Source organism: Pezoporus flaviventris, unplaced genomic scaffold (assembly GCF_033815535.1).
Source record: "Pezoporus flaviventris isolate CSIRO_AGI_PZ_B2104156 unplaced genomic scaffold, CSIRO_AGI_Pfla_v1 ptg000008l, whole genome shotgun sequence".
In the NCBI taxonomy this organism is placed as follows: Eukaryota; Metazoa; Chordata; class Aves; order Psittaciformes; family Psittacidae; genus Pezoporus; species Pezoporus flaviventris.
This window is the reverse complement of record NW_026892556.1, coordinates 3,060,697-3,080,464: the sequence shown is the minus strand read 5'-3', so window position 1 is coordinate 3,080,464 and position 19,768 is coordinate 3,060,697. Positions and strand designations below refer to the sequence as shown.

General features: G+C 49.7%; 1 protein-coding gene across 35 annotated transcripts in view; it reads right to left on the bottom strand.

The window, feature by feature from the left end:
- EPB41 (erythrocyte membrane protein band 4.1) overlaps positions 1 to 19,768 on the bottom strand; it is a 73,402-nt gene that overhangs the window by 29,265 nt on the left and 24,369 nt on the right. For 25 of the 35 annotated variants that reach the window (XM_061449968.1, XM_061449969.1, XM_061449952.1 and 22 more), the window contains exons 1-10: positions 15,484 to 15,935; positions 12,797 to 13,027; positions 10,604 to 10,708; positions 7,619 to 7,661; positions 5,609 to 5,684; positions 4,818 to 5,036; positions 2,703 to 2,790; positions 2,045 to 2,201; positions 1,088 to 1,181; positions 290 to 462 (exon numbers count right to left, since the gene is read on the bottom strand). In XM_061449968.1, coding sequence (XP_061305952.1) covers positions 290 to 462; positions 1,088 to 1,181; positions 2,045 to 2,201; positions 2,703 to 2,790; positions 4,818 to 5,036; positions 5,609 to 5,684; positions 7,619 to 7,661; positions 10,604 to 10,708; positions 12,797 to 12,850 — 1,009 coding nt within the window. In that variant the 5' untranslated portion in view covers positions 12,851 to 13,027; positions 15,484 to 15,935. Of the gene's footprint in view, positions 1 to 289; positions 463 to 1,087; positions 1,182 to 2,044; positions 2,202 to 2,702; positions 2,791 to 4,817; positions 5,037 to 5,608; positions 5,685 to 7,618; positions 7,662 to 10,603; positions 10,709 to 12,796; positions 13,028 to 15,483; positions 15,953 to 19,768 lie in introns of those variants that run through there. The other 10 variants (XM_061449963.1, XM_061449961.1, XM_061449977.1 and 7 more) reach the window with 1 other exon arrangement.

Below are 19,768 nucleotides of genomic sequence, written 5' to 3'. Positions count from 1 at the left end.
AGAACAGCTCAATTCCTGATTCACTAACAGGAAAATGCATTGAGATGGAATGAGGAAATATCTTTACAAGCAGAACTTTGCCATGAGCCTTCAGCACCCTCCTTCATCCTTTTTGTCAGTCAGTTCTCACTGGTACTACTAGCAGTTTGCGTTTTACATCCAGGTCTCATAGTAAAGCGAGAAGTTATGTGCTGGGGTCTCTTTAAAGCAGGGAATTGAGGTAGTATTGAAGGAGTATTCCAGCATCCTACTGAATGCAGTCATGGAGGGGGAAGAGCACCACACTCACCTCCATCCAGGCTCCTGGATGCTCGCTTACTTGCCGTGCGCTCGAACTGAGGAGCAGGGCGGTCGATGAGGGCGCTCGCCTGCCTCGTCTGCGCCTGAGTCCGGCCACTGTAGCGGAACTTGGAGCCCAGCGCCAGGAACCTGCTCTTTGGGATGGCCTCGGTGGAAGTCAGCCTGGAAACCAAGCACACGGGTTAGAAACCCCACATCTACATGAGACAGAAGACTTATCACAGAGTCGTAGAATGGGTTGGGTTGGAAGGGACCTTAAAGCTCACCCAGTTCCAACCCCTTGCCACGGGCAGGGACACCTTCCACTAGAGCAGCTTGCTCCAAGCCCCTGTGTCCAACCTGGCCTTGAGCACTGCCAGGGATGGGGCATTTACCACTTCTCTGGGCACCCTGTGCCAGCACCTCAGCACCCTCATGGGGAAGAACTTGTGCCTAAGAGCTCATCTCAGTCTCCCCCCTGGCAGGTTAAAGCCATTCACCTTGGCCTGTCCCCCCTTGCCCAAGGCTTTCCTGTAGCCCCTCCAGCTTTCTTGTAGCCCCTTTAAGCACTGGAAGCTGCTCTAAGGTCTCCGTGGAGCCTTCTCTTCTCCAAGCAGCCCAGAACACAGTTATTCTTATACATCTTATGAAGCTGCCTAGAAATCCATTGCAATGTACATATTTAATGTCTCTCAAGCATTTCACTCTAGATTTTGTGAAGCCCTAAGGACCTCGGAAGGACTGCTCATTTTCAGCAGCTAATCTAAAGCATCAGTTGGTCAAGGTGAGCCCACCACTCAAAACCCACCTGAAAAACGTGTGATGTTCAACACAGACTTTCCACAGCTTCTTCGCTGCCCGGTAACTTGGGAGCTTGAACCCAATTGTACTTTCATACTGTTCTTGCTGTAGAAAACACAAATATTAGCAAGAAATGTGGCAGGAGTCCAGTCCCCAGCCCATCTTCCCCTTGTGTTGCAGCACAAAGTGCTGGTGTAGCCCAAGAGCAGCTGAACTCACTCTACAGTGTGAGGGAGGAGCTCAAGTGTGACCAAAGAAAGACCACAAGCTTGGCCACAAGCCTGAGCATCTCTCCTGATGCACAGGGATTTGCAGAGCCATGTGCTGTGGGTTTTGCAGCCATTCAGACTCATTTAACCCCCATCACACTGCCCAGCTGCAGGATGGGGTTGAACACTGAATTCCCTGCAAGGCCAGGGCATGGCAGTTGAGCAGAAGGAGGAAGAAGAGGAGGAAAGAGGCAAAAATCATTGCAGCCTCTTTCTCCACTGTCTTTCCAGCAACCAGGCTGCTCCAAGGATCTCCCCCTTCATAAGAGGCAGCATCAGGGCAGCCTCCCCCTGCCTGCTGCAGGCTCAGTGCAAAGTATGGCTCTGTATTTGTAATTACTCTTTTGGTTGTAAATGAAAAGAGATCAAGAGCCTTCGTCTAGCCCTGTTTCCAAGAATGGAGTTAGTCCTCTCCAATTCCAACTGTGAGCTTCCCACTCGGGATGCTGGGAATACCACGCGGTGCCAGGAGGTGGTGCTGGACGACACCTTGTTCAAACCGTCTCCCGCTGGTTCATAGCTCCAGCGAGGTCAGCGCGTCCCACTCGAGCTTAACACCAAGCCAGGCTCAGAAACCCGACAGAGCCTGAAAATGCTCTCTCAGAGAAGGGCTCCCTCCCTCCCCGCAGCACACACACACGGTGGGGGTAACCAGAAGGCAGATAAAGAAGAACCGAGCACCAGGAAGTCAGAACTTGCCTCCCCTGGGCGAATCTTGATGAAGAAGCTGCTGCGCTTGTAGGAAATCTTCAGGACTTTGGGCCACGGGAAGCGGTTGATTCTCAGTTTGTCCTTGTAAACCAGAAGGCCGCTGGAACACACTCCCAGAGTGATGTCCACTCCTTCCAAGTCCTGGGAAAGCAGACGAGGTTTAAGCAGTGTCAGGGTTACAAGTTTCAGGTCAGTATCTGCCTTCAAAGGAGCCCTTTGGTCTTCTGATGCCATCTCCCCACCGCCCCGACTTCAGGTTCCAGCTCCCTTGCTTTTCCTTCACATTTCTCCTTCCAACCTCCTCCCTTCTGCTCTCTCCTGATGCTGTTTGCTCAAAGGGTTCATCTCAAGCATGTCCTGCATTTCCCTGAGCACAGTGGCTCCTGTTGCAGAGTCAGAGCTGTACCTTCTAAGAGCAAGGACCTGCCTATATCAGGAGCTTTGTAAAGCTTCCTGTAATATATAAGTAATAAGCAATCAGGAAGCATCACTTCAAGAGTGCTTGAGGCACTTGTGTTGCGTGGCAGTTTCCCTACTTCCTCTGTCTTTCAAAAGGAGCCTCCTGGCATTGGCAAACTTGCTCCTGCAAGGGAAGGATGAGTTACAAACTCCACAGGCAGGTGAACACACGTCGATTCTCACCTTGGCTTGGTGAAGGTCGACTCCATACATAGACAGCTTTTTTGCATTCTCCAGGAACTCCAGGTCTGCTTGGGCTGGAGTCATAGATCTGGGGAAAGAAAGAAAGAAAGAAAGGGATTGGTACTCCCCTACCTGTTGCTTTTAGCAGGGGGCAGATCAGACTTCATGAAACCATTCACTCATTAGATTTTCTTTTGCTGTCAATACAGATTTGTGCCCAGAGGTAGATACATAAATATAGATATTTATGTCTAGATTTAGGCCAGGTTGGACACAGGAGCTTGGAGCAAGCTGCTCTAGTGGAAGGTGTCCCTGCTCATGGCAGGGGGCTGGAGCTGGATGAGCTTCAACCCAAACCAGGCTGGGATTCTGTGATGAACTATTAAATTACTGTGAATGAACAAATTTCTGCTTTGAGCCATCCTCGTGAACCAGATGCACTTTATCCCTGTGGCTGCACAGACACTGGAGAAGAAAGAAAGGAAGCGCAGCAAGAGGCACAAAACTTGATTGAGTGGAATAAGCAATCACAGGCAAAGGGTGATGGGTCTGATGGGTACCATCCTCCCACCCCTCCTGCCTCCAGACCTCCCAAACCCAGCTATTGTTCTCCAGACCCCAGGCTAGGACAGCTGAGACCCCTTCAGCAGTGATTCCTATGGGGCAGAGCAGATGAATGAGCAGTTTCTGGGAGCAGATGGTGCCCTATCTGCAGGAGGAGCAACACAACTTCACTTAACAGCAGCATCCTGCTAATGGAGGATTAGCAACGTTCTTGAAGTGCGCTTGTTAATAAGTTTCTAGGGTGCAAGGTACATCTAGCAGCTCTGCTGGGAGAGAATTCAGCTGTATCCACTTCATTCTGTTCCCTGCTTTGATGTCTCCTTTACTGAGCACTCACATACATCCTTTGTGAGATGTAAAGAGAGGTTTTAGTGGTGGGAGACAGGGCAGGCAAAGACAAATGTGAGGACAATCCTCTAGGAAAGACCTGGAGCAGTCGCCTGACATGTGCCTTGTGCTTTGCAGGTAAGGTAGCAAGAGATGGAGCATGGCTCAGCAGAGTTTCCCCACTGAAAACCCTCTGACAGTTTAATGTCCACAGAATACAGACCAGAAATTACACAGGGTACATGTTGATTCCTCCTGCACACTCTAGCAGATTAAATATAACTCCATCCTATACCTTCAAGTATCTTCTAATGAAGCCATGAATAATTCAGCAATGAGATCTGCCACTTCTAGCACAGCTAATGGCCTTTGACTCCAAGTCATGAAGCTTGTCAGCAGCCCAGGACTTATTTTCCCTCATTTCCTCTCCTCTCAGTGCAAATGGAGGGGAATCAATTGAAAGTATTGATTTGTGGGGTTGAGCAAGGTGTTAATTGTAGCCTGGTAACAGCTGGAGGTACACGTCCACCCTTCCCTACTGCACTTGGGTTATTAGTTCCCATCTGCCTGCAAGCAGGTCTCATCTTTGCTCTGTTCTTGCTACTAGCGCATCAACCAGCAGCTTTTCACAGGTCAAGAGGCTTAAGGCTGAAGGCTTTGGTATCACCAAGTGGTTATATGGGCTTTCCCCCCCCCCCTAAAATCCGAATGTATTGCCTGGGAGGGTGCAGAAGCTGCTGCCCAGCCACTCTGCACAGCAGCCCTCTGCACTTCTGCAACCTGAGCACTTGAGAGCATCTATGAAAATCAGCTCAAAATAAGATGAGGAAGAGGTTTGGTTATTGTCATCTTTTGATCTTGTACCAGGGGGCTCCCAGGAGTCCTTGAGCCCTACCTGAACAAGACACAACTGCTTGGGTCATGGTCATGCAGGCAAACACCCTGAGGACAAGCTTAACCACAGGTTTCTACCTCCTGCATCACCTGGAATACTTCCACATTACAGAAGTTTTACTCATTAAATGTGGCACCAGAAAACCCCAAACACGCTGTAGGCTACAGAGTGTGCACACAAAGAGATGAGATCTGCTCCAGCCAGACTGCAACCCAAAAATTACATAAATCCCAAAGCAAATACTAAAAGACAAAGGGAAGGTAAAACCAGCCAAACTTTGTCTTTTCACATGAAATAAACCCCAGCTACACTGCTGAAGAGCACCTTACCTATATGTTTTGTGAAGCTCCACAACCTTCTCCTCCAGCTCTTTTGTCTGGTTTGGGGCCAGTTTGAATTCAGTGATGTAATCCGGGCCGTGGAGGTCGGGATCATAGTCTCCCAGCTCAGACTGGACCGTGTATGAACCCAGCAGAGCCAGAGTGGCAAAGGAACAGGGCAGCCGCCCCGTGAGGATGTCCTGTCTGAGCTGAAGACACAAGTAATACCTGGGGGAAAAGCAAAATACTGTTTACAGAGAACATAAACTTGAGGATCAAACAGAGCCCAACCTGGCCTTGAACACTGCCAGGGATGGGGCAGCCACAGCTTCTCTGGGCACCCTGGGCCAGCGCCTCAGCACCCTCACAGGGAAGAGCTTCTGCCTAAGAGCTCATCTCAGTCTCCCCTCTGGCAGGTTAAAGCCATTCCCCTTGGCCTGTCCCTACAGGCCCTTGTCCAAAGCGCCTCTCCATGTTTCCTGCAGCTTCTTTATGCACTGGAGCTGCTCTAAGGTCTCCCCTTCAGGAGCCTTCTCTTCTCCAGGCTGACCCAGCCCCGCTCTCTCAGCCTGGCTCCAGAGCAGAGCTGCTCCAGCCCTCGTAGCAGCTCCATGGCCTCCTCTGGCCTCACTCCAGCAGCTCCACATCCCTTTTGTGCTGTTGCCCCAGCGCTGGATCAGGGCTGCAGAGGAGGATGCAGCCCAACATACTCCCAACAGATCTCCTTGCTGAGGGACGGAAAAGCACCCAAATGTTAACACTTTGTACCTGATATTCAGTGCTTTGCTGAGGGAACTCACCTGGTTATGTCCTCTGTCAGCTGCGCAGGGTCCGGGGGGTAGAACTTGACATTGAAGGTGAAATCCCAGGGGCCTCCTGCAATTACAAAGAAGAGCTTGAGAAGAATAAACACCCCACAATAGCTTCGTGACAATCAGTCCTTACAGCAAAAGCTGGGAATATCCAGCTGCAAGATAGAGCCAGCAGATCATCTCTTAGTTGCTGCTTAGTAGAGAGTGTAAGATACGATTTCATTTACAGGAGCTAAGATAGAGGCAGAAGAAAACAAAGCAGAGCAGGAAAACAGACATAGATAAACCACAGCTTGTGGAGAAAACTTCAATTCAGTGCTGAGAAGCTCAGTTACTCGTGTAGTTTTGCACTGCTTGAAAAGAGGGATTCATGAAGCAAGGTCAGTGCTGTAACTCCATGAGTTAGCATTGATTTATCACTCAACCCAAGTTTCAAATGTCACCAGCCTGAAGCACTGGGGTGGGCTCAGACCACAGGTTAAACTCAGTACAATACAAGCATCAATCCCTGGATGAAACCAGCACTGAGACAGGAAGAGCTTTACAAGTCTAGACCTAAATGCTTTAATACAGCAAGTCTTGTATAAGCATTAAGTGGAGCAAGAATCCCCATAATCCCACCTAGAACTGGCATTATGGACAGTCCAGGTGACTGGAGATCCTCTCATTTTCTTGAGAATAATCCCATTTACCCATGGAAAACAGTCCTGACCCATTAAGCACTCAGAGCAATTCCCATAGTTACAACTTCCCCTGATAACACTTGCCCAACATAATGTTTCTTTCAGCAAGAGGAGACACCCCTGTGCTTGACTCGCTCAGAGACTGATCCCAGTCTCAACCAGGGATGAGGTGGGATGCAACATTCATGGATTTACAGCTTATGCAATGCCACAACTGGGATTAAACACAAGGCTTGCTGTTTTCATCACACACAGCTCAAACCAAGTTATACCAAGAACGTATTTTAGGTGCCAGAGGGTACCCAAACCAGCAGACGCTGCTGTACACGTATTCATACATTCAACATATACTGAAGTAAAATCAAGTTATTTGCCATTTAACCCATCTCAGGGGACCAGATTCCACAGGGAACTGGCTGCTCCTTACACTTACTAACTGAATCCTACCTGCACAGCATGGCCAGGGCAGCTCCTGCCCTTTACACACACCCTGCTGTCAACTCAAAGAGAAGTTGATGAAAGCAGAAGCTTCTACTCCACAGCCCTGCAGCACTTCCCCCCTCATCTGTGCTTAAGGACACACTTTGTCCTGCACCCCTCCAAAAGCACACACCTAACAGTACTGTACTGTCGTAAACCAGGATTTTGCTTTCATAAAGCAAGAATTCACATTCATAAAGCAGTATTTTACTTCCATAAACCTGTATTTTACTTTCAAAGGAGTCAGGTTTGCTCCTGAGAGCACACAAAAGCCTCTACAATTTATTTATCTTTGACACTGCCCTCATTTTGAACTAATTCAGTGCAAGCAGACCTTAAAATCCAGCTTTGGAGAGCATCTGCTATTTGCCCTGATACCACTTGAGCTATTTATCATTCCAGTGCCCCTGTCTGGACCTCAGACCAGCTTCAGAGTCCCTCAAACCTTGCTACAGCACACAGCTTCCATCAGGCTCTCCTGTGAGATTTGCACTGTTCCCACTGGTACCTATTTTCCCATCCTCAAACAAGGAGCAGATCTCCTGTTTCAGCATCACATGGTAGCAAGGACAGCGTGGGTTTGCCCAGGGGGAACACCCCCAAGCTGTGTTTTCCCAAGGAAATGACATCCTTCCCTAAATCTAGAGCATCACAAAGTACTTGGGAAGAAGGGAAACGATGCACACACTGCTTGAACTTGTGCTGATCCCTGCCAGACACCCTCACTTGAATTACCCCCCCTCCTTAAGCCCCCTGAATGGCCCCTAAAGCCACACTTATTTAGGGAAAGAGGGAGGAACCACACACATACACACCACAAATTCCATCTACTTACCATGAACCTGTTTCTTTATTTCTTTGGCAGGATCCAGCCACGTCTGTAAGAGGATAAAAACATCCCAGGTTAACAAATGTTCCAGAAACACCCGAGAAACCTGAAACCCCCTAAAAATACAGCAATGGGACATGAATGCAGTTACGGTAACTGGAGAGATGGGGCGTTTCTCACAGCTTCACCTCCATGGGTGCATTTCCCACCCTTCATCTACCAGGTACTCATATGGGAGGAAACAGAAACAGGAGAAAGCAAACAGAGCAGCATATCATAGAATCATAGGGTTTGGGCTGGAAAGGACCTGCCAACCCCCTGCCATGGGCAGACACACTTCACACTAGACCATGTCACCCAAGGCTCTGTCTGACCTGGCCTTGAACAGTGTCCTATCCTTACAGTCCCTGATGAAGAGCCCCTCTCCAGCATCCCTGCAGCCCCCTTCAGACACTGGAAGCTGCTCTGAGGTCTCCACAGAGCTTCTCTTCTCCAGGCTGAACAGCCCCAGTGTTCTCAGCCTGGCTCCATACAGGGGCACACAGCCGCAGGTTGCAGCCACATCCAGCTATGAGTGGCACTTGCACGTACTTGTCCTGGGCTTTTTCCTCCAGAACCTTTCAAAACAGGCCAAGAGGATGCATGCATTCATTTTAGGCGACCTCTCTCCACACTTACCCCTTCAGAACAAAGATTTCCAAGACCTTCTATCATTACCCATGGTTTTTAACTGAAATACAAGTGGAAACATCCAACTGCTGGGCAAGGCTGGAATCTCTTCCAGGGGTGTGACACAAACTCCATCCCTTTCAAATATGACTCATGTTTCTTGTAATGTTCTCAGCTACAAACTTTAGAAATACATCCTTTTTCCCCATCTCTGTCACTGGGGGCTTTGTGGGATGCTGGTGCCTACCCTGTAGGAGGTCAGGGCCTGCCCTGCAGAAGGGGACAGAACAGTTCTAACAGTGCTGTTGGAGAGCCTACATTAAGCCACCCTCTTCATTTTCAAGCCACCCTCTTCATTTGCAAGCCACCCTCTTCATTTGCAAGCCACCCTCTTCATTTGCAAGCCACCCTCTTCATTTTCACAAGCCCTGAGCAGGATTTGGACATCCAGGTCTCCCGAGGTGAAGGAATTAACTCACTGAATCCCCCAAGCTAATCTGTTTTGACCAGAAGGATGTGTAACTTCACAGCAGCAATATTTAATCTTATCTTTTTACATGCTTGTCCCTCTAACCCATAAAACTGGGGCTATAAAACCCATTTAGAAGGCAGACACGCCACTTGCTGTGGTTCTGTGGCCACTGTTTCAGGCAGAGCACCTCTAGGCCCAGGCTGGGGCCAGGACTGCTCATCACTGCCCACGGTGCAGTCTGCAGTTGTGCATCCCCAGCACTCATCCTGCCCCAGCCAGCAGACAATGGTGGGCACAGCAATTAGCAGCACTTTCAGCCACACTGAGAAATGAATGGCTGGAAACAATCCTCCCTTTCAGAGCAGGAAGAGCATCAAGCTCTTTTGGTGCTGACCAGCTGCTCTATCTGCTGTCTCACTCTCCTGTTCCCACTGCCACCCTCTGCTAGTCCCATATGGCAAAATTCCCATCCTCAGGAAGGTTTATTCCATAAAAATCAAAGGGAAATGCCACATTCAACCCTTCCCTGTCCAGGAAGACACACAGGCATCTCTGGTCTGCTCCACACACTGAGGACAGAAGTTCATCTATTGGGTTTATATTAAGATCATTTTATAATCTTTTATAAGATTACAGTCTAGTGGAAGGTCTCCCTGCCCACGGCAGGGGGTTGGAACTGGAGGAGCTTTAAGGTCCTTTTCAACCCAAACCACTCTGTGATTCTATGATCATTTCTACCTGTAAATGAGCAACTCACTGTCAGGTCCTATTTGAAGTTAAAGCAGGAGAGAGATGGAGCTTCAGGTTTCAAAATGGTGTTTTCCCCCATCAGAGCACACCAGATTTCCACCAAGCAGCTTACTCTGCACTGGAGCTAAACCCACTCCCAGCAGCTTTACCCTCCTCAGCCCCTGAGTGATCCAGTGCACAGCACAAGTGTGAGAAGCTGAGCTGATCCAAACCTTTTTCTCTCAACTGGATCTAAAAGTGCCCCTCTGCCTCCCCCTGCAAGCACACCCAGCTCCCAGAGGTCAAAAAAACAGGTCATACACATGGAAGGAAATTTGGCATACAAGGAAATACCAGAGACAGAAAAACCAAACCCAAGAGAGAGCTCTGCCTGCCTCAGATAGTGATGGGGTGCTATTCCGCCTCTTCATTAACAATTCACTCTTGCATTTATGAAGTATTTAATGCTAAATGTCTCAGCCACAGTAAGTTGGCGCAGAAGTGATTCTGTAGGTGAAGCATGGGTACAGTCAGAGCATGGATCAACCTATCTGGTCTAAAGGACATAAAAGGGTCCCTTGATTTCAGCTCAGCACACTTTAGGCTTCAGGAAACAGAGCTTGAGTAATTGCTTGAGTTAAAGCATAACCAAAGGTTTAACAGATAAGACACTGCTTGAGTCTAACCAAACAAAGACCTTACACTGAAACCATATGAGTAAGAGTTTTGGTATGGAGTCACACGTTCCTTTGCAGGGTAAAGCCTTGACTCAAATCTGCTCTGGGTGGCTCTGACCATACCTCCCCCATGCTGACAGCAGCGCCAGGGCAGCCTCGCTTCCTGGGCTACAGCTTCACAAAGCAATGGCATCATTTTGCAGGCAGCTCATAGATAATGAATTTTCTCCAGGTGACAATGCAGGCCCAGGTCAATTTTGAACTCAAATCCACACTCCTCTGTCATTTACTCACAATTTCTACCTCTGGGATAACCCCTTTTTGGGAGGACACCAAAAGGAGCTTTAAAGAGCGCTTATGCATCACCTCCTCCCCAAGGGAAAGGATCCTGTAAGGAGCTGAATCCACCCAGGCACAGAACACCACGCACCAGCAGCTGCTTACCCTGGAGGTTGGTGTGTCCCATATGGCCAAACCAAAGTAGTCTTCTTCCAGGAGATTGAGGTGGTCACAGACTTTCTTAAGGAGATCCTGCCCCTTGGCGTGTTTCTGCAAACAGAGAAGAAGACATTCTGTAGGATGGGCTGCTTTCTGCTGCCCTGGTTCATGGGTGAGGGGAGAGAGGGAACGTCATCAAACCACACTATGCACTGTCAAGAAAGGAGTCCTGAGGAGCTCAAAATCAGATCTCCTGGTGGCTTCTGAGCAAGGACCCCTTATAGGAAAGAGCATCAGGCATAAAAACTGAAACCAAAGAAGCAATGAGAACTGCAGTGGGTCTCTGCTACCAGCAGCTCCATGTCTGAAGCCCCCCCAAGCTGAGCTTCTCAACACAACCCACAAACACCAAGGTTTTGTATGGTTTTTCCCTCCCCAAGTACATCCCCCAGGCCCAGGCTACCACACAATGAGATGTAGATCAAAAGATGATCAAGGTGGGGTATGAAACTGCTGCTCCCTCCCACTGTAGAGTCTCCCATTTTGGAGGCAACCTGACATAGGAGGTTCAGAGAAGAAAACAGCAGCTCAGAACCAAAGACCATCATTTCCATGGCCTTTCCATCAACCCCATCTGCTGCTGCTGACATCCAGCTTCTCCACTTCTGCCTTATGCACAAAAAGCTGCTTAGTTCACAAGTTCTTGCCTCCAGAAATACACTCTGAGCATTCCGAGCATCTCTTTTCTTCTTTCCAAATCCTGCAGAAGGGAACTGGCCCTCGGAACAGCCACGCTTTTAGTCCAAAAGCACGAAGGGAAACACCCCTAAGGCACAAAGCCATAGTAACCAGGAGCAGCTCATTCTATTGAAGGTTTTGCTGGGAAGAAAGTGCAGTTCCAGTGACGCAAACCGAGATTTACTGATGCTCCACTTGTGCCCACAGCTCTCCTGTTAGGCCTATTTGCACAGCAACTGCTCTTTGCCTACACTGCTCCAGTTCCTTCCCGATTAAGTCTTCGTAAACTCTCAACATGATGGAGTAGGATTCTATCTGAGGGTACCTGTCAAGACAACAGGGTCTCACTGTGAACAGCCCCTCTTAATCCCCACCATGACTCTCTGGACCTACAGAAAGAGACTTGAGGCATCCTGCTCAAATCAGGACCAACTGCCCCACCATCACTCTCCCCCCATCCCTGCAGCCTGCCAGGATGTGAAGACACCAAACACACACAAAGCCCCAGTGAGGGTGCTGCTGAGGGTGCCACCAGCATTCCGGGGAACACTTCCCTTCCGAGGGCTGCACACACAATTCCTGGCAAAGGGAAAGTGATCAGGGCAGCAATGATCTGAGTGGATCCCAGGCAGCAACAGCAGTAGTGCCGCTACACACAGGGCCAGCACTGACCTACTTGCCCAGGATCACCCAAGGTAACATCCCTGTGCCCACATCCCTCTCCTGGCCCACTGAGCAGCAGGACTGGGGAAAAACAAGCTGATGGAGTATGCTTGAATGGGAAGAACTGGATTATTAATATTCCAGACAAGCACTTTCATACTGAAGGGGATTTCTGCTGGCTTTTTATTGCCCTGGCAGCAAGACAGCCCTGTGAGAGAATGCACAAAATAAAGCAGAAGAAAAGCTCTCAGATGAAGGGGTTTGCACTAAGTCACCATAATCACTTTAAATTGTTTACTGCAAACACATTCAAGTGAAGGCTAAACACTGCACGCTGTTCTGCATATCCAGGCTCCTAGAGTTACGTCAGCCAGCAGCCTGATAAGCAAAGGTACCTTGGGTGAACAGAAAAGCACAAATCAAGCTGCCAACCCATTTCATTCAAAGGAAAGGGGCAAAAGGTATTTAGACAAGCCAAACCTAATACAAAAACCTCAGCTCTAGTCTGGGATACAAATGAAAGGTGAACAGCAAGTAAGGTGATGTCCCCCCCTTTACACAGCAGGGCACCCTGGAAATGGTGGAATAATGAAAACAAGATTCCTGGGCACTAGAGAGTTTTACACCACTAATAAGTTGTTCCAGCTCACAGCAAGACTGTTCTGCAGTAAAGCCTGTCATGTAATTCACTGGCAGCAAATTAGGCTCTTATTAAATCGTGTTTGTGGTGATTTTTCCAGGGTAGGAGAAGGGAGAGGGAAAAGAGGAGAAGCAGAAACAAGCCTCTAAAGTACTTACATCCACGGCACACTCAAAGAGGGTGTCATCTAGCAAGACGACTTTGCAGTACATGTTTCTGTGTCTTTTTACTGCTTTCTGGGCAGCTTTCAAATCCTTGTCTGCTTTGAGCTCCGGAGTCTCTCGCTTGGGCTCTGGCTTGGTGCTCTCTTCCTTCCCTTCCCCTCCTTCCTTGCCCCCAGGGTCTCTGGGGTCCAGGTCCTGGTCGTCCCTCCTCTCCTCCTGTGCAGGCTGAAACCCCACAATTGAGAAGTGTCAATCCAAAAGAACATCACATGAAATAAGCATTGCAGAGGTGCACGACAGGGCTGGGATCTCACCCCACAATGAGTTATCTGACTTCAATGTGTGAGCTGGGACCTGGAGCAGCAGCTTGGCTGGGCAAGTGAATGCTATTCATTTTTAAAGCTTTTCAAGTCGTTCCCAAGTCTTCACTTAATAAAGGATGTAACAAAATTGAAAAAGGGCTTGATTAGAGGAACCAAGGCAGATTACATCATGCAAATCTGAACAGCAGCACCTTCTGGCCAGTTCTTCCCTGTGAGGGTGCTGAGGCGCTGGCACAGGGTGCCCAGAGAAGCTGTGGCTGCCCCATCCCTGGCAGTGTTCAAGGCCAGGTTGGACACAGGGGCTTGGAGCAAGCTGCTCTAGTGGAAGGTGTCCCTGCCCGTGGCAGGGGCTGGAACTGGATGAGCCTTAAGGTCCCTTCCAACACAAACCAAGCTGTGATTGTATGATCTGAGCTGACTGTGCTATCAAAAAAGGAAGGCAGCCTTCGTACCGCCCTCCCTTTGCTTAACAAAGCACATTGCGAGTCAGTTTAATTCACTAAAATAGCAGCAAGAGCTGCAGTTTGGGGGCAGGAGAAGGAAGGAAGCTGCTTGGGGTTTTTTCACTGCCATTTCAGCAGGTTAAACGAGTTCACAGCAGCTCTGACAAGTGCTGGAAGTGACTCGCTGCAGCAGGAGCACGCAGCCGTGGCACAGCAAGAGCAGAACTCTGCCTTTACAGCCCATCACATCTCATGAAATCAAACCCAGGCACAACTGTACTGAGGTATTTAAAACCTAAATAATGGCCACAAGCTGCTGACTTCTGTTCCAGCAGGGCTGGGACAATCGGGAGCAGGGAATCAGTCAAAGCCACTGTAATGCCCCTCGGTCAGCATTTATCAAACAGGCAGCACCTCTCCAATGCTGTCACAGCACAAATATCTGCCGAGTGTCACGGTTCAAAAGCCACTGACGTTGAACTGAAGTAAGAGCTAAAAGGAAAAGCACCAATGCTTCATCTGAAGCAAACAGCCCGTGGTGAAAGAAGGCCGTGGTGCCCACTCCCATGCCCTCCGAAGCGGAAAATCCAAGTTTAAGAGAGAAAGAAATGAGGCATTTCCTCTTCAAACACAATTCTGGGCTGATATTGCCTGAAAATCTCCAGCTCCTCCCCACTGTGCTAATGCCACCCAAGCCAGAGGTACAAAACATGAGCAGAGATCAGCCCATGGCTTTCCCTGCCTCGGAGATTTGGGCAAAGAAAAAGGTGTTACCTGCTACCTCCCCTCCAGCTTTGTCATTTTAAGGAGGTGGATTTACAGATACAGCTGGCAGTGCTCTAACTTGTCCCCTATTGCTCCAGAGTTTGCAGATATGGTTGGATGTGGCTCTGGGCAATCTGGTCTAGTGGAAGATGTCCCTGCTCATTGCAGGGGGGGTTGGATGAGATGAGCGTGGAAGGTCCCTTCCAACCCAAACTGTTCTGTGATGCTGTGTAAGACCTCCCTGGAGTGTGGTCAACACATAAGGGTAAATAATGCAGATTTCACCACCAACGGGCCATGACTCCGGCAACCAACAGAGGTTGGTTGGGTTGTAAGAAACCCCCATGTGAGGAGAAGGGACACCCACCCTTCTCCAACTCCAGAGAACCACATTAAGTAACAGCAGAGCTGAAAGTACCCATGGAGTAAGAGAGGATAGGCAATACCTCCAGATCAATAACTACCTGCACTTTGTGTCTGCCTCTGGGTGGCTCTGCCTCAGTTTTTACCATGCTTTAAAAACCTTACACAGAAATGAGCCTGGCTGTAAAGAGCAGCCATCAGATAGCTCCGAGCAGCTGGGCTCAGCCCACGTGCTCTGCAGAAACCCCTGTCTACGTGATGCATAAGCAGAAAATATTTGCATTTGGCAGGCTCAGCATCAGCCTGGATTGCACAGATGACCAAGGCATCATCCCCACCATGCTTACAGTCCTTGAAGATGGAAAAACCCTCTCCTAAATCCACGTCCTCTTGCAATCTCCTCTGATGCCACAGATCTGCCTTTCCCCTGCACCACCAAGGACATCCCAGTGAGCAAGCTCTGTCATGAATGATGAACTTGAACCCTAGCTCTGATGTGATCTCCCATTCCTCAGCAGAGTGCAGTCAGCATGGGACATTTTAAGTTCTGCTGTGAAGTGTGAGCACAATTTCAGGAGCAGGTACTTTGCAGAACAGTCTGACACAGGAATGCAAGAGTGGGAAGCACATGATACAATGCAGAGAGCTCGCAAGAGCCTTTCTAGCATCATATGAGCTTTTCTGACCAAGGTTTCCATCCTAGGATACCAAGTTTTTATAGTTTTGGCTAAAAAGACACATTTTCCAGCACGGGAGGGAGCACAGCACACAGAGCAGGGTGTTTTACCTGTGTTTCTGCACTGCTTAAGGAATGGAGATCTAGCGATGGATCGGTTTTGAGCTCAGGCTCAGGAGCTGCAATCGGGGCTTTCACCAGGATGTCTTCATCAGGGCTGGCTCCTAATGCGGGGTCTCTCTGGTCACCTCCTGCCTCTTTAGGAGCATCACTGTCTTTGTCCTCTTCAGACACCTGAGACTTGGGCCTCCTGAGAAAGGATGAGAAGAGGCGGGAGAGGCCGCGGCCCTCGGAGGTGCGGCGCTCCTTCTTGCTCTGCTCCTCGGGTGCGGGAGTGTCGCCGTTGGAGGCCTTCTGCTTCAGCCCCAGCACAGGCTGTCCCTCCGACGTCTGCCGAGCCCCTTCCTCTAGGGCAGCCTCTTGCTTCTGTGTTTCAGCAGCTCCTTCCTCCTCCTTGCCTTGCTGCTGCTCCGAGTTGTCAGCCTCCGCCGCTGGGCTCTTCTCTGTTGTCATGATGATGCTGTAAGAGAGGTGCAAATGTCTCAGTCAAGAGCTTTCCCCTATTAGGTCTGCATGAAGCTATTCAAACCAAGCCACGAGCACAGACACACCATGTTCACCACTCACACCCCCCTGTCCTGCCACCCGCAGCCTACAAAGTCATTAAGAGCAAAACCACTCCTTTTTGATACGGTTTGCTTTGATAGAAACATCTCTATCGATGTCTGCCCATGCACGTTCCACCACGTGGACAACTGATTCCATGTCCTGGCACCAGCAATGCTGCCTAATGGGAGCAAATGATTCCAAATGGGAACAAGATGAGGGATGGGGAGATGGCTGAAGGCCTGGCTCCAAAGGGCTGCCCTGAGGTCCTCTTTTCTTCCACGCCACCGTTCCCCTCTGGCAGCACAGGCAGTGTGAGCAGAGCAGATGAGGAATGCACACAACCAGGCAACCTTCCTCCTACCACACCGTGCCAAAACCCCTGATGGCTTGTGGTGTCAGCGTCCTTCACCACTGCAGCTGGAAGGAGGAATCTGCAGGGCTGGAGCTGGGTGAGCTTAAAGGTCCCTTCCAACCCAAACCAGGCTGGGATTCTATGATGGGATTCTATGATCTCTGCCGTGTGCACTGGGATAACATAACATGAAAAGGCTCCAAACCATCTCCGCAACAGGGAGCAGGTTTCCTCAGAGCTCTCAAGCTGATGCAATGTTTATTTCAACTTTAGCCTGGGCTGCTGACCCAAAAAGATGGAAATCACATGGGAAGGATATTTCAGGTATAAAGAGGACCTGCAATAATCATGCTTTAGAGTGGACAGGACTAACCTTCACATATTGCATCACACGGCTCTACACCAATCAAGTGCCACTGCTTACACAGAGCAAACAGCACCTAATCCAACACATGCCTCCGAATCCCCCAGCCCGAGCCCCAGCAGGCAATTGCTCAAAGCACACTGAAAAGCAAGAAGCATTTCAAGGTGTCACCCTCCTCTGTATCACTGCATTCAACTCGGATCTAACTCCTCCCCATCGTCAAACCACCAGAGTGCCTGAAAGAGAAAAGCCCTTTGAGCTTTCCAAGGCACTCCTCCCTTGGGTTTAGGGCAGAAGCTTAACATTACTCCTAATGCTGTGGTTAAAACAAAGCAGCACTGGAGACCTTCATTCCAGTTCTTTCTCCAGCAACACAAATTTCCTGATTTATGAGGTTTAGATCTTGCTTTTCCTCTTTTTTGCAAGGGGAGCTTCTGGAAAAGCAGGAATGGAAACCCATGGGCTCTGTGCTCCCAGCGGAGTGGTCCGGAGCTGGGTCACATTTGGGACAGGCTGTCTGACCTCTTTGGAACCTCTTCACTTGGACTGAGCCCCACCAGCCAGCTCTGGGGATGAACACAGGGCCCATTTCAGCCTGCTCTCCTGTCCTGCAGGAGGCAGGACTACAGCATCACACCCTACTGAGAGCCCTCCAAAACCTCCTCGAGCTGCTACCAGGCAGTGCAAGGAATGACAAACCCCCATCGCCCTGAGCCCGTGGCGCAGGACAGAGTCCCCATGGCCAACTCCCAGGACAAAGCTCCTGAGAGCAGGATGGATGCGTTGCAAAACTGTCCCACCACGAACACCCAACAGCAGCAAGCTCCCTCCTGCACCAGCTGCCATAGCAGCCTGCTTTGCACTGCTTTGTAGCTGCTTTGTAGCTGCTCCCCACTGTGCTTGTTTTGAATCAATACATTTGTAGGAACCGTTATCAGAACACACATTGCTTTGCTGAAGGCAGGAGGGAGGCTGGTGAGATGATGACTGCTGAAGAGCAGCTCTTCTCAGCCGCAGTAAACAGGAGGGAGAGTCCACAGACACAAACAAACGCTTCCTCTGGACGTCATTTTCTCTCTTTAAATCCCACCAGTTCCAGAACAAGGGATGTTTACTTGTTTAGGCTTCAAAGCTGCGGTCACGGACCTTTCCCAATGCAGGCCTATGGCTCTCACCAGCAATAAGCAAACATCTCCATGTTGGTCCTGCATCCCACAGGAACAATGGCACAGCTTGGCCAGACCCCTCGGCAGGAGTGGGGCTGCAGAGATGGGCACACAGGAGCCCTTCCCTTCCCATTAAACATCTCATAGCAGCAGTTACCTGCCAGCACCAGTAACTCCCTGGGTCAGCAAACCTCTTGCTGCAAGACCCAAGCGTGCTTCTCCGATGCAGCTGGGTCCCTCCCTTTGAAATGGTTTTCCCCAAGCTCTCAACCAAACCCAGAGCTCTGCAGGCAACACACATAACCGAGAGGATGGATCATCTAAAACCAAAGAGCATCTCTGCTGCAGGGAGATGTCTGTTAAGCGCGAGCAGCAAGGTTGAGGGAGGGGATCCTGCCCCTCTGCTCTGCTCTTGTGGGACCCCACTTGGAGACGGCACTGCCACAGCCACACCACAAGCAGGTTTCTACTTTAACTCCATTTTATTCCATCCCCATCCCACAGGGCAGCTCTGCAGAGCCTGCAGGGCCCTCGGGAGCTCCCTGGATGCTGGAGGAGGATGCTCTGCTCTTGCGGGAGGACCCAAAGAGTGCTGCTCACTTCTGCTCTGAGTTGGCACGTAGGAAATGCCGGGTTTAGGGGCTCTGCCTGGTGGAGGATGAGGGTTTGATGCCAGCCAGCCTGTACGAGGCAGCTCTTCACAAGTTGAGTGTTGAGAAAGCGTTTGATGCCACGGCAATAACCAAACCACAGCAAAACTCAGCTATGATCCCACAGGGAGAGCACAGGGAAAGAATCCCATCAGAAAAGAGCTCAAGCACGTATTTATATTTAATCATTGTCAAGTTTAAGAACATCCTATTCCGGATAAGAAGAACTTAGCAACAGGAAGCAAGCTGAAGGTAATTAAACACACCCAGAGCAGCCTGCGGGGAGAAGAGAAACGGGCTTCATCCCCCTTCCCCTGAACCAGAGCACCCCAGGAGGAGGACCTGGATGTCCTGGTGTCCCACAGCACCACTGGGAAGGTCAGTGCTTTGGCAGTGAGGAGGGAGCCCCATGTCTCTTCTTCAAAGGCAGCTCTGAACACCCAACGTCAAAGCAAACCGCTGCAGGGGTATCTTATGAACCTGCCATCCAAATAACCTGAGACACACCCCCCCCCCCAACCACAGCAATTCACCCCTGCTTCAGCCCAGGAGCAGGGCTGTGCAGACCATGTAATATTCTATTCTATTCTATTCTATTCTATTCTATGATTCTGATATCACACCCTACTTTCCTGCATCAAAATCCTTTCAATAGAGACTTGAGGCTTAAAAGGAGTGCAAGGGCTCAATGCTTCTCCTGTTCCTAACACCCATGGTTCAATCACAGCATCCCAGACTGCTTTGGGTTGGAAGGCACCTTAAAGCTCATCCAGTTCCAACCCTCTGCCACAGGCAGGGACACCTTCCACTAGAGCAGCCTGCTCCAAGCCCCATCTATCCTGGCCTGGAGAAGGCAAACCATTCCCCTTTTCCAGCCTGCACAACAGTTCATCTACAACCCAGGTTTTAGAGCTCAACAGATCCCTGGAGCTGTCAAGAAAGCCATCAAGCCTGGAGGGTGCCAAATTACTCAGTGTGCACATGCTCCTGGAAGGCTGTCATTAAGTGATGGTGTGTTAGTTCTCTGGAAATAAGGATGCCGCTCATTTGGGTTGTTTCATGACAAGTTACAGAGGCTCAAAGAAACACTAATATTTAGATTCATGTCTATCACTGTCTCCTACCTGTCAGCCTGCTCCAGTCTCTCTTATTAAGGCACACAAATAACTGCAGTCATAGGAAAATCTTACTTATC